The sequence below is a fragment of the Siniperca chuatsi genome, linkage group LG10, assembly GCF_020085105.1.
Source record: "Siniperca chuatsi isolate FFG_IHB_CAS linkage group LG10, ASM2008510v1, whole genome shotgun sequence".
Lineage (NCBI taxonomy): Eukaryota > Metazoa > Chordata > Actinopteri > Centrarchiformes > Sinipercidae > Siniperca > Siniperca chuatsi.
The window spans coordinates 5219855-5234043 of record NC_058051.1 but is presented as its reverse complement, the minus strand read 5'-3'; the positions used below and the strand labels follow the sequence as shown (position 1 = coordinate 5234043).

The 14189-nt window shown below is 40.0% G+C and overlaps 1 protein-coding gene and 1 long non-coding RNA gene across 6 annotated transcripts in view; one reads left to right on the top strand and one right to left on the bottom strand.

Annotated features, from left to right (window-relative positions):
* Positions 1 to 9794, top strand: part of mib2 (MIB E3 ubiquitin protein ligase 2) — a 49253-nt gene extending 39459 nt beyond the window's left edge. For all 5 annotated transcript variants that reach the window (XM_044210664.1, XM_044210663.1, XM_044210665.1 and 2 more), the window contains 6 exons: positions 1519 to 1645; positions 1871 to 2131; positions 4924 to 5102; positions 5370 to 5563; positions 6299 to 6364; positions 6947 to 9794. In XM_044210664.1, the coding sequence (XP_044066599.1) occupies positions 1519 to 1645; positions 1871 to 2131; positions 4924 to 5102; positions 5370 to 5563; positions 6299 to 6364; positions 6947 to 7188 (1069 nt within the window). In that variant the 3' untranslated portion in view covers positions 7189 to 9794. The remainder of the gene's footprint in view (positions 1 to 1518; positions 1646 to 1870; positions 2132 to 4923; positions 5103 to 5369; positions 5564 to 6298; positions 6365 to 6946) is intronic.
* LOC122882843 lies at positions 8907 to 14189 on the bottom strand. Its single transcript, XR_006379475.1, has 2 exons — positions 11057 to 14189; positions 8907 to 10826 (listed from the first exon to the last, which is right to left on the bottom strand). It is a non-coding gene; the product is annotated as an uncharacterized LOC122882843 (long non-coding RNA).

Below are 14189 nucleotides of genomic sequence, written 5' to 3'. Positions count from 1 at the left end.
TTTGGACGTTCTTCTCTTCCTATCGTATGTATTGCTTATTTAATTGGCTTTTTATAGCTGGATTGGCTATGAAGTAGCTTGGGTTGTATTTTTGGATATCACATGTATTGGTTACTCATTGGTTATAAATTGTATTGATGTTCTGCTGGATTTCTGTATGGTGGTTACTATGCAATATATTCACGTCCTCTAGTTTTTTGTCTGCCTAGTGATGGAAGTCAGAAATTGAACGTTAGGCTGGAAACAATAAACATCCCTTGTGTGCTGTCCATTAGTCTGCTTAATTTTGATACAGTTTGCTGCTGGAAAAACACCAGCCTCATCTATCAACAGCAGCAAAACCAGTTTCCAAACAGTGAAATCCAGCAGAGCTAACATTAAAATTAGCCTAACATCCATCGAAAGGTTGGGTCACGTCGCACTGAAGCCTGCATGGTTGCATGGCAGCTTCCTGGGTGCTCTCTAAGGCTGTCAGCTTCAATTTCACACGTCATAAAGCAGGCTCAGCTACAGAGCAGAGGACAACTCTGCTCCGCAGCCCAGCCTCACACTGCAGCATCAGCCCGCTCCATGAATCACAAAAAAAGTTCTAATAGTCTCACTTCACTGAATGTGGTCTCAACCTTCAGAGAAACTGAACTTCTTCTCCTTTATTAGCCCTCACATTAAAGATAACATGCTGTAATCTGACACAACTAGATGGATGCCAAAGAGGATAGTTAAAATTTGTGACCTTGAAAGATTTGAGCATTTAATGTCCTCAGTTGTGTCCGGCATCGAGCTGTGAGGTGTTGATTGTGGTGTTTTGTGATATTCTGTCCATATTATAGCACACTGGTTGAATCCTGAATATGATGAAAAGCTTCAAGGATGATATTGAGCCACTATTTAAGGCTTAAAACAGCAATTTACGTGTATCACTTTTATTTGGGTAGGGGAGTATTAAAGAAAAGGCCGGCCCTTTTCATGTCAGTTAGTTGTACATCAGGAGGTCAGTTGGCTGTATTTAGTGAGAACTGGCTGCCTGTTGTGTCTCAGTGTTTTCTTGTTACATGAGCTTGTTAACAGTTCTGCAACAGCTGCGTCTCTGCCGAACTCATGTCAAGTGCACTGTGGCACAGTATAATATGAGCTTCATGTTCTGAGAGGTTTGTGCTTTGTGCATGTTATACAGTCTGCAGTGAGATTGTTGTAGATGCACTGTCATTGTGTCTGATCAGGTTCATTTACGTAATAGTAAGCTTAAATCAAGATATGGGTATGAAAGTGGCCTCTTAAATATTTTATATGGTATCACATTTAATCAGAGAATATTAATATTGGCCTCAACAACCAATATCAGAATCTTATTTAATACAACTGGGCACTAGGTATTCTTTCTGGTAACGGCAAAATTCAGCAGCCTGCAGTTTTTTAAAAGGCACTGAGGCAACTATTACAGGTTACACTGTTCTTAAATTAAGCCATGAGGAGTGTTGTGCACTCTGCCTAATTGAGTCTGTTGTTTGTCCTGGGCAGGACCACAGAGAAGATTCTGGCCCGAGCGCGGCAGCTGGTGGACGTTAAGAAGGAGGATGGCTTCTCCGCGCTGCATCTGGCCGCCCTCAACAACCACCGCGATGTCGCCGAGATCCTCATCAAGGAGGTGAGCTGCAGACAGGAGCAAATCGGAGTCCTTAAAACTCTTTTCATGCATCTTTTCTTTAAAGTTGCTTTTTAATTTTTAGATTAATACAGAACAGGAGTTGCAGTACAGTAGCAGTGCCCCCACCATTTTTTAATACATTAAATTTAAAATGTAATGAAACTTTCCGTTACCCTTTTCTTGTAGAGAAGAATTTACATTTTTTCCCTACCTCCTCTTCCACAGGGACGCTGCGACATCAACATCCGCAACAACAGGAACCAGACACCGCTGCAGCTGGCGGTGACGCAGGGCCACACCGACCTGGTGCAGCTGCTGGTGGCCGAGGGCGCCGACGTCAACATGGAGGACGAGGACGGTGACACGGCCATGCACGTTGCCCTCCTCCGCCCGCAGCTGGCCAATGTTATGCTCAGCCCGACTGTGGGAACCAGCAGCACAGAAGAGAGCAGCGAAGGTTGCTCCTCCACATCGCTCTATTGCAGGGTGAGAGCCGATAATAGGGCAATAAGGGAGGTGGCCTGTTGTTGACTTGTTCCTTAAACTTGTTACTTATTTTTCATTTAAAAGTGTTATTATTTATTCTAAGGGGAGAAATTGGTTAGATCGGCTAGCGTTGAGACATCAGTTCAGTGTCAGTGACTGTTTGCCAGGGGTGGTGGTACGTACACGCACGTTTGTCAACACAAAGGTTTGTTTTATCCGGTTTAGGGGAAAACTGATTTTAAAAAATGACTCTGGTCTAAGAGAAATGAGACAAATTAATGCTCAAACTGGACACATTTTTGTAGTATTTTGTCAAAGTAGTAATAATATACAGTATGTACATATGAAAAAAGTAAACCCTACTACATTACTTAAATACACCAAGCTTGCTGGCTAGCTCTTAACTGATATTATTCTATGATTATTGACATTACTCAACTCATAATGGGAAGGAGTTATAATGTGACTACAGCTGTTAAGTGATGCATTACCACTGAATTCTGGGTGTTGTTGGGACTGAATGAGCTGAAAAGAGACAACTCAACTTTCAAAAGATGTGAACACAGGAAGAAATGACGCCTAAATAAACAGTGGCAAGAGTGTAGATAAAGGCTGAAGAGTTGGTTACTAAAGAGACATATTTACAATAAATAAAGGACTAAAGAAGAGTACACGAAACATTCAAAGAGGAGTAAATATAGGCTGGATGAGGGGTGAATAGACATTAAAAGGCGGGTAAATAAAGACTGAAGGTGGGCAAAAAGGATGAATGCAGTCTTAAGGAGGTAAAAAGGGGGGTTAATCTAGGATAAATGTGTTAGTTGGCTTTACCAGGTAAATGACAGGATGAATGGTGAGAGGAGGGAAAATAAGAGAGGGTTAACTGAGGAGAAAGGATTTTGCTTTATTGTGTAAACAGGGCAAGAAAGAGGGGTTAACTGAGGAGATAGTAATCGGATAGGAGTGCACTAAAGTGGTACTATATTTAAGTTAAAGCAGGCGTTGCATATACCATATGTCGTTTTTCTATAGAAAAACAAAAATTGAAAAGAGAATTGTACAGCTTAATAACCACATGGATTTAAGCAATTAGGTCTCAGCATTTCTGATTGATTTTCTTAGAAATAAAGAATTACCTGGTCTTTGACTTTAATCTCATATCACAGCTCGAAGAAAAGGTACTTGCAAGAGACTGAGAACGATGGTGTAATGAAGGGAAAGAGGAAGTGCTGAAGGGTTGAGAAGTGAAGAGGGCCCACTTAGTGTAGCAATATAGATTTGGCAAAGACCGAGCTCTAGTTAAGATGTCTGTGATAAATTTAGGAGTACGGTGTAAACACACCATGTCATTTTTTCCCCAGGGGATGTCTTGAACTTGGATAGGACCACACTCCATTAATCCAAGGAATGGATGTGGTATTATTCATCCACAGAAGCACAGACATTACTGACTGAATCCTCAGGCCTCCCTCTAATATGTCTAACCTTAATGAGGCACTTTGACAGCGTAGTCTTTTCTCTGTAAAGTGATTTTGTGGGGGGAAGATCCTATGTCATCACCGCTGCAGTCAATAACAACTACTTATGGCAATGTTAATATTCATCATGGCAAGCAAGGATAATGCTACTGCTAGCAGAAAGACAGTTATTTGAATGAAGCTCACCAAGCCCTTGTATGAAACTGCAGGATGCATGTGAGGAACATTAAACCGGTATTAACTGATTATTTCTTTTGGCTACTTGGGGGCAACGCAACAAGCTGTAAACACAACACAGACATATCATCGTAATGGAGACTGTGTTAGCAAACAGCACACACGGCGGAGCGTTATAGCAACATTCATTTGTGACCTGGCAAATGTAAGTCCAATATTCACTCTCATTCTAGCTCTGTTTTTGTTTCCACCAACTCCTGGATTCCTGGAATATCAGGTTCTTTGCTAAATGCTCCATTATGTTCGCCAGCTAGTCGCTTACTTTGTCTGTCTGCTGTCTTCTCTGTGGATTCCTCACTATGAGTGAGACCTCTCACCTTGTACAAAGTAATCTAACCCAACGTAAATATAAAAAAAATGTTGATTAGAGCAGCTTTAAACACCCGCTAAAGGATTGGATTCAGCGGATGTAGATGTTAACATTGTAACTGTATCCACCTGTTGATGAGGATCAGAATTATAATGGCACAGCATCTCTTTTAATACTCCTTCATGCTTTTCAGAGAGCCATTGACTCACAAGAAGTAGTTTAATATTGTTCATATATTATGCTCTGTGAAGCACTTTTTATATGAGCACTTCAAATACTGTTACATCAGTTGGTGTTGATATTATTGCGGCAATGAAGAATGTCCTTTCCGGTCTACATGACCGCAAACACTGCAGCTCCACTCAACATCCTGGGCATCTGCCAAGCCAACACACACACAAACACACACACACACACACCCATGAAGGTGGCAAGACTTAAGTGCTAAGGGCTGTTTTGGCAACTGTCAGCAGTTGAGTTATTGGGGGAGTTCTTCAGTGATTTGGCTTTATATATCAGCCTTAGCTGGATTGCGCTGGTTTTACTTCAATTACCTTTTAGTTGCTCACAATCAGCTGTGTTCTTGACTAAGTTTTCAAACTATTCTCAACTTCTACCATTTCCACAAGATCAGTTCTTAGCCTTATTGAGAGTATAGTTGTAGAATGGGCTCTGCCTCAAAATCTTTGTTTGTTTTAACTCCAACTTCTTCTCACTTCTTCTGTCTTTCCATCCTCTCTCCCCATCATCATCATGTGTATCCACAGCTGAGCGCTTCAGGTCTTCTGGGGAGTACCGAGCTGAGTGTTGGCGCAGCTATCGCTTGTTTTCTAGCGCAGGAAGGGGCTGACATCAGCTATGCCAACCACAAGGGCAAGAGTCCCCTGGACCTGGTGGCAGACAGCACCATGCTGCAGATCATCAAGAGCTTCTCTGAGAAGCACAGGTAGATGTCTGTAAAAGCAGGGCTAAAATTCATAATGCCTTTGGATAACATTACTTAATATGTTGGCCTGATAAAGCAAAGAGTAGATTTTTAAGGCCATGTTTACACTGTTGTGTTAGAAACTGCCAATGCCTTTTTACATGCAAATGCACTATGAATTTAAAGATGGAAAGCTACAAAAAAAAGTGCTGGTGTGTGGGAATCACATTAGAGTTGAACAAATGCACTTGGTGTTGTGCGTTGTTATAGCTGTGTGTTGTCTGGCAGGTTGCAGCGTCTGCAGGCCATCACATGTGGACAGGGCCTGAGCAGCGCCAGCCTCCGGCGGGTCCACACTACGCCCAACACCATGACCAACCTGGTTCTTCCCACACCGCCGGGGCCCAGCGAATGCCTCATCTGCTCCGAGCTGGCTCTGCTGGTTCTCTTCTGCCCCTGCCAGCACAGCGTGGCCTGTGAAGGTGGGTGGAGACTGGACTCAGTGCAGGGCTCTCTGATGGCCATCAGGGGGGAATTGATGAAGCCAGTGGCAGCAAAGGGCACACTGTTATCAATAGGCAGATAGTAGGTGTGTGTTTAAAAACCCCCCATAAAGAATGAAAATGCTCACTGAGTACAATCATAATAGAACAATGGTTAAAAAAAACAGATTTTCAGGTGTACTTCAGGTGTATAATTGTATTAACAACTTAGAAACTTAGCTTAGTACTCTTCAGCATACATTTATCAGTTCATGTGTAATTCATCTATATATCTTGGCAGCAGTTGCGTGAACTCCTCTATAAGGTCCATGTTTTTTCAGTTCTGTCTGGTACCAGTTGAAGATGAGGATGAATAGGATTTTAACACAAATTAGCGTTAGTGTAGCGGGCAGCAAGACTGTGGGGACTTCAACTTCTGACTAGCCGTGGTTAAATCTATTAAAATGATATCACAAGGCTGGCTTTCAGTAATGTCGAATACTACCAGAAGAGAACTCTCAAGAATTCTTGTGATGGTCGCCAGGTATTGTCAATGTTTGAATGCCCTGGCCTCTTTTGTTTTTAAAAAATCTCTCTCAAATTTTCTCTGTTTGCTGCACTATCTATCTTGGATGTTAAATAGCGTGGACACATTTTTTTTATACTGTAGGTGCATTTTTTGCCAAATTATATTCTCTTTGTATTTCCTTGCTGACCTTGTACTTGTCTAAACAGAGTGTGCCCATCGAATGAAGAAGTGCATCAAATGCCAAGTCACAATCACCAAGAAAATTAGACAAGGTAAGAAGAATCTTCTTGTTGTTATCTGGGATGGGTTAATAGGACATGGACATAATGGAACATTTTCAGGCAAAACAATACAGGTCTTCTATATGTATTCATGTTTGAGACAAAAATATTACTTTGTCCAGCATGTCTTGAATTTTAATGATGAGCCTAATAGTGACTTAACAGCTTTTATTTCTGTGTTTGTTTTTAAATACAGCAAACTATTTTTAATATTGTAATTTATTGTTTGCATGTACTGTCTAAATGGTTTACTGTGTCCATCTTTTTTTTTAAAACCAGTTTTACTGTCAGTGTTGTGACTGATTTTTTGCCCTAATATTTATTCATGATTTCTTTAATGATTTTAAAGTCACATATGCACTGTGCATTTTTTCTATCATGTGGTCATCCCAGAGAGGACTTTCATAATCTGTCTGTATTAGCAGCAGGCCAGTCTCAATTTGAACTGCACTGCTTGCATAAATTTGACTTCTATTAACATCAGAAAACAGTAACTTACAGTTATTGTCTAAGTCTGTAAGTTTAGTTCTTCATTGCTTTGACATCATTCATGTTGATAACCCCCTTCCACAGACCAAACCGAGGTGGACTGCAGCCCTGGCACAGAGAACTCGGACCAGCACAACCTGCTGGAGCAGCTGCAGTCTCGCTACCGCCAGATGGAGGAGCGAATCACCTGCCCCATCTGCATCGACAACCACATCAAGCTGGTCTTCCAGTGCGGACACGCCTCCTGCATCGACTGCAGCGCCGCGCTCAAGACCTGCCCGATTTGCCGGCAGACCATCCGCGAGCGGATCCAGTTATTCGTCTGAACTTCTCTGTCCTCTGAGCTCTTGACGACCCAAAGAGGATGTCGGAGGGGGCTGGAGAGAAGTGGGGGTGGGAGGGGGCAGCTGTTACCTTTTTAAAGACCCAGTGACCTATATCTGCCTGTCGCACCCTCCTGCTCACCCCACCTCCACGTGATCGAATACTCGCTCAGCCCATAGGTTGCTTTACTATATGACGCTGTGTTACATCTCCGAGAGTCCACTGTTTGTTACATTTGAGTAGTTTCCCTCTCCAGCAGCGCAGGCAGGAACATGTCGATAACTTTAACTTAATTTTCGGCGTCAGAACTGATGTTCCACCTAGCCCGACGGGAAGCAGGCGAGGTGAAGTTGTGAGGTGATGCTGCCACTTTGAATACTCTGATTGGTGAGCCGGGAGTAAAAGGTCCCCCACCTCTTCTTTTTCTCACTCCCGCCCAGCCTCCACCTCCTGTAATCTGTCCTATCTTTGCTGCTTTAAGTGGATGTCTGTTACCCATCATCCTCTCTGGCTGTCTGGCCTCCTCTGTTTACAAGGCTGCGCAGAATCAGTCCCCGTCTTCTCGCCCCTCTGCCTGTCCTGTGAATTATGTTTGCTCTCATTTTGTTCCAATCTCTTAATCAGTGTTAGTCTCTGCAGAGGGAGTTGGTATAACTAAAGGCTCTCTATATAGTCCCCAACCACTCGCCTGTATGCAAGGGGAAATACACACTATATATGCATGAATATATGCATATTGTAAAGCTGAAAATGACTGTGTTGTCATGGGCGACTTGTTGTTGTTGTTTTGTTTCTCTCTGGTTACATTTGTGGTTTTTAATGTACCGATAATTACCGACTTTTATTTCTGTGTGAAAGGTAGTATTACTTGGTAATGTCCTTTTTTTTTTTGTTGGTGTTGGCTTGGCAAAAATCTTTTTTGTTTCTAATGAAATTCACCCCAAGCCTATGTCCTCTACTCAGGGTATCAAATCATTGAAAGCACTTGTGATATCCATAAAAGGTTAAAGAGCCCCCACCACACCCACCATTACAGATCCACAGTGTATCGGATCATTTTAGTGAAGGCTCACTGAAAGTAAAGGTCATTACCAGTCATAAAGTTGTGCATAGTGACTCAAAATTGCAGAAGACACACTCAATTCACTTTATTAACCCTACAAATGTTGTTGTCATTAGTGAAATGAATGTTTGCAGAAGAGTTTCTGCAACAAAACTGACATTTTCCTCCAAAAAAAGCAAAGAAATGTCCTTAAAGCATCCCAGAAGCACCAGTCAGCTTTATCTCTGTGTTTAATTTTAGACGGAAAGCATTGTGTTGGTCTGCCTGTTTGTGTCTGAAGACCACAATCTGTCTGTCATCTGTCTGGTGTAGAGACCCCAACGAGCACCGGGTACACAGTTTTAAAGGAGGATACTCGTGGTTTGTTATTTATCCACCAGATGTATTGTAAGATATAGAATCAGAAGGGCAAAAACATGACATTGTTGTGTTGCACCTCTAGTTCCGCATCTACCTTCCTAGTTGTCATTTCAGAAGAAACCCCCCTTTCTCCTCTGGAGTTCTGGATTGTACATCATCTTCATCCTTTCTAATGATATGGTGTGTTTTCTTGAAGGGCTTATGCACATGAGACAAAATATCGTATCTGTTTTAATCTTTATTTAATTTTTATTTTCTATAATAAACTTCCAGAGACAGGAGGGTTTTTTTTTTTTGTTGACTTCATTTGATCCCACATTTTGGGAGAGCCAATGTTAAAGATGTACATTTGAATGTCGGGGGGGGAAAAAATGTATCATGTCTCGCTCTGCCTTTTTTTTATGTGTAAGGAAAAAAGATGTAAGAGAAGGAGCTGGAGAGACTGAGACGTGTTTACCGTGAGGTTTACTTTGAGGAAAGAACTTTTACATCAGTGCCAAATCGCATGAGGATGTGCATGGGCATGCACGCCCGAATTTATCTAGACGCACTATGCTAAACCCCTCCAAGCTCAAGTGAGGGTTCAATTATTCCAGCAGTGTGAAGTAAACTAAAGGCAAACTTTAAACACAATATTTTATTTAGTTCAAAATCAGAAGTATTATCTCAGCACACTCAGTTACTGGTGTTAGAAGTTGAGGTAATGGTGTTAGCCTCCTAACTTTAGCTGTAGTGCTCTGAACCTCCTCATGTTCTCAATGACAAGTGATGCAACACTGACTTTGAAAATATTTTCAGTCCCATATTATTTGGAGCTTTTTACAAGTACATATATATTTATATTTTGTGAGACATTATCAATCAAGGGAGTTTCTTACAGAAAGTTTGACATTTTAAGGATTGTCCATTGGTGTTCTCTTGATGGGTTTACAGGCAAAGGCAATAATGTTTTAGAAAAATGAGTTCCTTCTTTTTCTCCCCCTTAAGGAGGTGGCTGTGAGGGCGGGAAACAATTTATGTATAAAAACACTATTAAAGCAGCAAATGTTACTATTGGTGTTTGTACAGTTCAGCTCTTGGAGTTCTGATGTTGGCCTTACTGTCCATTCCTCCTCTGTTGATGTTTTTTCAGTTGTATTCTGTACAAAAATATTTTGCAATAAATATGGAACTGTTTTCTAAGGACTTGGTGTAGAGGGTTTGGATGTTCTGAAGTGAAACTTTGAAATAGTCCCATACATGTAGCCCTACTGCAGACAAGTGAAATAAAAAGTCGTTAAAACATATCGCGTTCCCATCCCACTTACCCAGTGACCCCAGCGTGCTACCGAGCTAACCCCCTCGAAAACAAGCCGTCATATTATACAGTACCTTAGTTTATATATAGCATTGACCATAAACTTAGGATTTTCTTCTTCGTTTTGAATTGTACACTTGAGCATTGTAGGTTAAATAGCCAGTTAGTGCTTATACATATCTTATGCATCTCAAGCAATGTCATTGTAAAGTATTTTCAACTGAAATGTTTTTGACAAATTGAAAAATGATTGTCACTGATGACTGCTGAGTATTAGAGTAAACAAATGACACTATGGTGAAGATGTCGTGTAGCTCCTGTCTCACCGTTATTAACATTCACATTTTTAATAGAGTTTCTCAAGTTCGAGTCTTAATTCCCATCAACCCCTACATGAAGAGGATAAACATGTTGGAAGGTATTTTTTTTTTTTACTTCTTCCACAAGACTCCCAAGCAGAGCACCCTCTTCCTGTTTTTTTCCTGTAAAGTAAACAAGCAGATTTTTTTTATTGGGGTTCAATTTTACAACACTGCACCTTTTTTTAAGTTTTTGTAAAATTCAATTATTTTAGTCAAACTTTCCCTTACTCCAGTTTGGGAGAAAAAAAAATGACAACTTAAAAAATGTGTAATATTTGAACATTTTTGGACCTATTTCACATTCACATCCACCACCTGAGATTCTCCCCAGTTCAGGTAAACAGCAGGCGAGCTGGTTGTGTTTGCTGTAACCCATTTAGGCTGGCTGGTATCTGTGCACCGTCTCCAGTTAAATGCTGCTGTGTGGCACTTCTTAGTCCTAATTGTCTTATGGCTCAGATGGCGTTAGCATATGACTCAGCGCTTTAGCAGTGACGTCGTCTCTGAGTACAGGATGACAGCTTTGAACACTAGGTGTACACACAATGCCGTAACAATCTGCAAAAAATGTGTTGTTTTTCTTTATTTATATAAATATTTACAAAGCTAAAAATAAATGAATGGAAAAGAAACCTGTATGCAAATCTAGTAGGCTGTGCTAATATACAGTAAAGTATGCAGAATTCATATGTCAAATGTCAGTAGTTTGGTGGACTAATAGGTATTATTTAGCAAGTCCATAACATAAAAATTGAATTATTTCTTTATTAAAAAATCAAATATCTTACATGCGTCCATTGGAGTAACGGAGAAACCAGTTGCGTCAACATGACATGACATCTTTCAGTGGTCAAAATACCGGCCTGTATATGTGCTAAATCCCTCTTAAGATGGAAAAAAATATGCACATATTCCAAAAGAGTTGCATGATGGGATTTAATGGTGATAGACATCCAACCAAAACAATGCCAAAGCCCCTCTGAACTGTTCACCCTTGTTTTATGTTTTCATTTGAACTTTTGGAATATGACATGAAATGAAACATGTCACAATCATGTGCAAATCTTAGTACAAGGAGAAGTGAAATTACATTTCCACATACTGAATCAGTTTGGAATAAAATTGTAAAATTAGTTTTTTTTGGGTTTGCTACTTTTGACCCGTTGTTATATATATTCATGCTTTATACTTTTGACAAAATCAAAACATCCCAATACTCATCCAATACGTATAAGGAATAGCTTGTATATAAAAAAAACACATTTATACATCTATATAAGTTTATTTGTTTTCCTGTCATTATAAAGATTGTTCTGTATTTATAGTCAAATAAGTGCCTTTGATCATGACATTTTACATATTCATTTATAATCTGTGATCTTCTGTTAAATGCCCTCTTGATGTTGTTTTCATTTCTATCTCCTTTGTATATTTTTACTGTTCTTGTTAATCTCCTTGTGGTGAAATTTGTGTACTGACTTTAGCTAAGTGCTATCGTTTATTTCTATTAAAACGAACAACAGGAGGACACATAAAATGCAATTTAATAAAACAACACCATAAACAATGGAATCAGCTCCTCTCTGACACAATCTAAAAAAAAAAACATAACTTTCTCAGCTTTACAAAAGCAGTGTTTAGGTAAGATGGACCTATTATTTTGTCCACCTCGTGTGTGTTAGTGCAGCAGAGCTCATGTGGACAGGATGTGATGAGAGCACCATCTAGTGGGACATGTAAAGAATATTGTTTCCTGTTGTGTAACCTCACTGATTCTAACCACTGACCAACAATTCAAACCAACAAACTACATTCTGACAAAAAACGCAAACATCCATGGAGCTGCCACCTTTAATGAGTAAGTCATTCTTAAAAGATGGTGGATGAGTGTTTTTGTCTGAAGGTTTGTCCATTTTGTAGTTTTTTGCCGCATAATTTTCACCACCACACACACACACATTATGATTTATCTCCATGTTTTTTTTCTTTAGTATACTGTATGTGGAGCTGGAAGTCATTTTCAACAGGTAAAGAGAGGAGAGGAACTGCAGCGCCTGACTTTCAGGTATCCTACAGGGGGCGCCCTTGCTCACAGATCTACTCCCTGAACTCCATGTGTGCTGAGGCTGCCTCTGCTATCAGCCCTCTGGCTCATTTTTCCTCAATATTTTCCTTGTATTCTGGTATCAGCATTTACTGTTCTCCTGCCTAGTGCATTCACGTCAACACTGCATCAAATAGTTTTTCCTCAGCATAATCCTCATGTTCTTGGCACAAATTCACATTTTTTCACCCTTTTGGAGCTGACATCACGCTCACTTGATTACAGGCTGCAGACAAAGAAGGGTCTGAAACTGGAAAGATAATTCTGAGTTTTGAAGATGAGGCAGTCTTTACCAGAATATTTAAGGTGAATAAGGTTACACCTCAGGTCAGCAATTCAGAAAGGCTTTGGTTCATTACACTCCTTCAATTTACAAGCAGAACACACCCCGAGTGTATTAAGTCGAAAAACAAAAAGCAAACAAAAAAAAAAAAACAGGCAGATTAGGAAGACTTGTCTCACTGTAGATGGTTTACAAACAATGACATATTTTTTAAAAAGTTTAAACTGAAACCTTTGACATTTCGGGAAATACACTTATTCGCTTTCTTGCCGAGAGTTAGATGAGAAGATTGATATCACTAACGTTTGTACTTTAAATATGAAGCTACAACGATATAATATGTTTCCCCCGCTTCCAGTCTTCTAGCTAAGCTAAGACTGCTGCTGGCAGTAGCTTCATATTTATTGTACAGACATGAGAGTAGTATCGATCTCATCTAACTCATCTAAATAGGGACATATTTTGACATATTTGAGAGCTTCTCATCCTGAGATGTACTTGGTTAAAAAGTAGCTCACTGATTAATTATGTTCTCTTCTTGGTTATAAATGAGCATTTATGTGAAGTTATTAAACATTTCAGAGCATTAATGTAGCGTACAGTTCACGCTAATGCATGCAGCGTTTTAGAATTTCACAGGAAGCCATTGGTTTCTGACTCCACAGCGAAGACATGACTTTTTCTACAGGATGTTGAATGCTTTTCTGGATGGGTTAACTGCTGACTGGGGTGTTTAGTCACTTTTTCCTGTTTCTGAGAAAACACTCCAACATGGATGTAAAGACAATATCGGGAAATCATTTAGTTTAGAGGTTTTACATGTCTCACACAGTTGCAACAATCAATGCAAAAACCCTGGGTTATGTTTCAGACCAATCAACTCATAAACCTGTTTCCAAATGGTCCACCTGCCTCCGAGGATTGTCAGAGGCTTGCTTCATTTTCTGTTACTCAGGTTCACTTAGCCAACTGTCTCCTGCTTTATAACAACATCTTATCATCACAGTTAACCATATGAAAATCTCCTGTATCCCATTGGATGTTTCGCAATGTCAATTTTTAAAACAGGCTTTGGGAACCGTTGGTCCAAGTCTGCTCATTATCGTTTGCAGCTCTCTTTACTCTGGCTCTGTGCCTGACTATTTTAACCCTCCAAGAGTTCATTTTTGAAACCAAACCATGACCCACAACTTTACAGTACTTACTTATTAGACTTGTTGTTTCCCAACTTTTGTCCAAATGCTATCTGAACATTTTGCAGGTGGTTGGTGTTAAAACTGTTATATCTAAATTTTGCCTTTGACACTATGTTTGACTGTAACATATTAACTGACAGACCAAAGTAGTGGGTCAATGTCAGTGGTTGTATTATTGAATGGTTTCTCAACATCTCCTACAGGATGTTCTCTGTTTTTGTATGAAACTATGCCATAAGTTTACAATCACTTTTTATTTTTTTGGAAAGGAGCTGAACAAAATTTGTTTATTCAGGATAATTTTGGTGATATTCTATATTTCTCTTGTTGTCAATAAA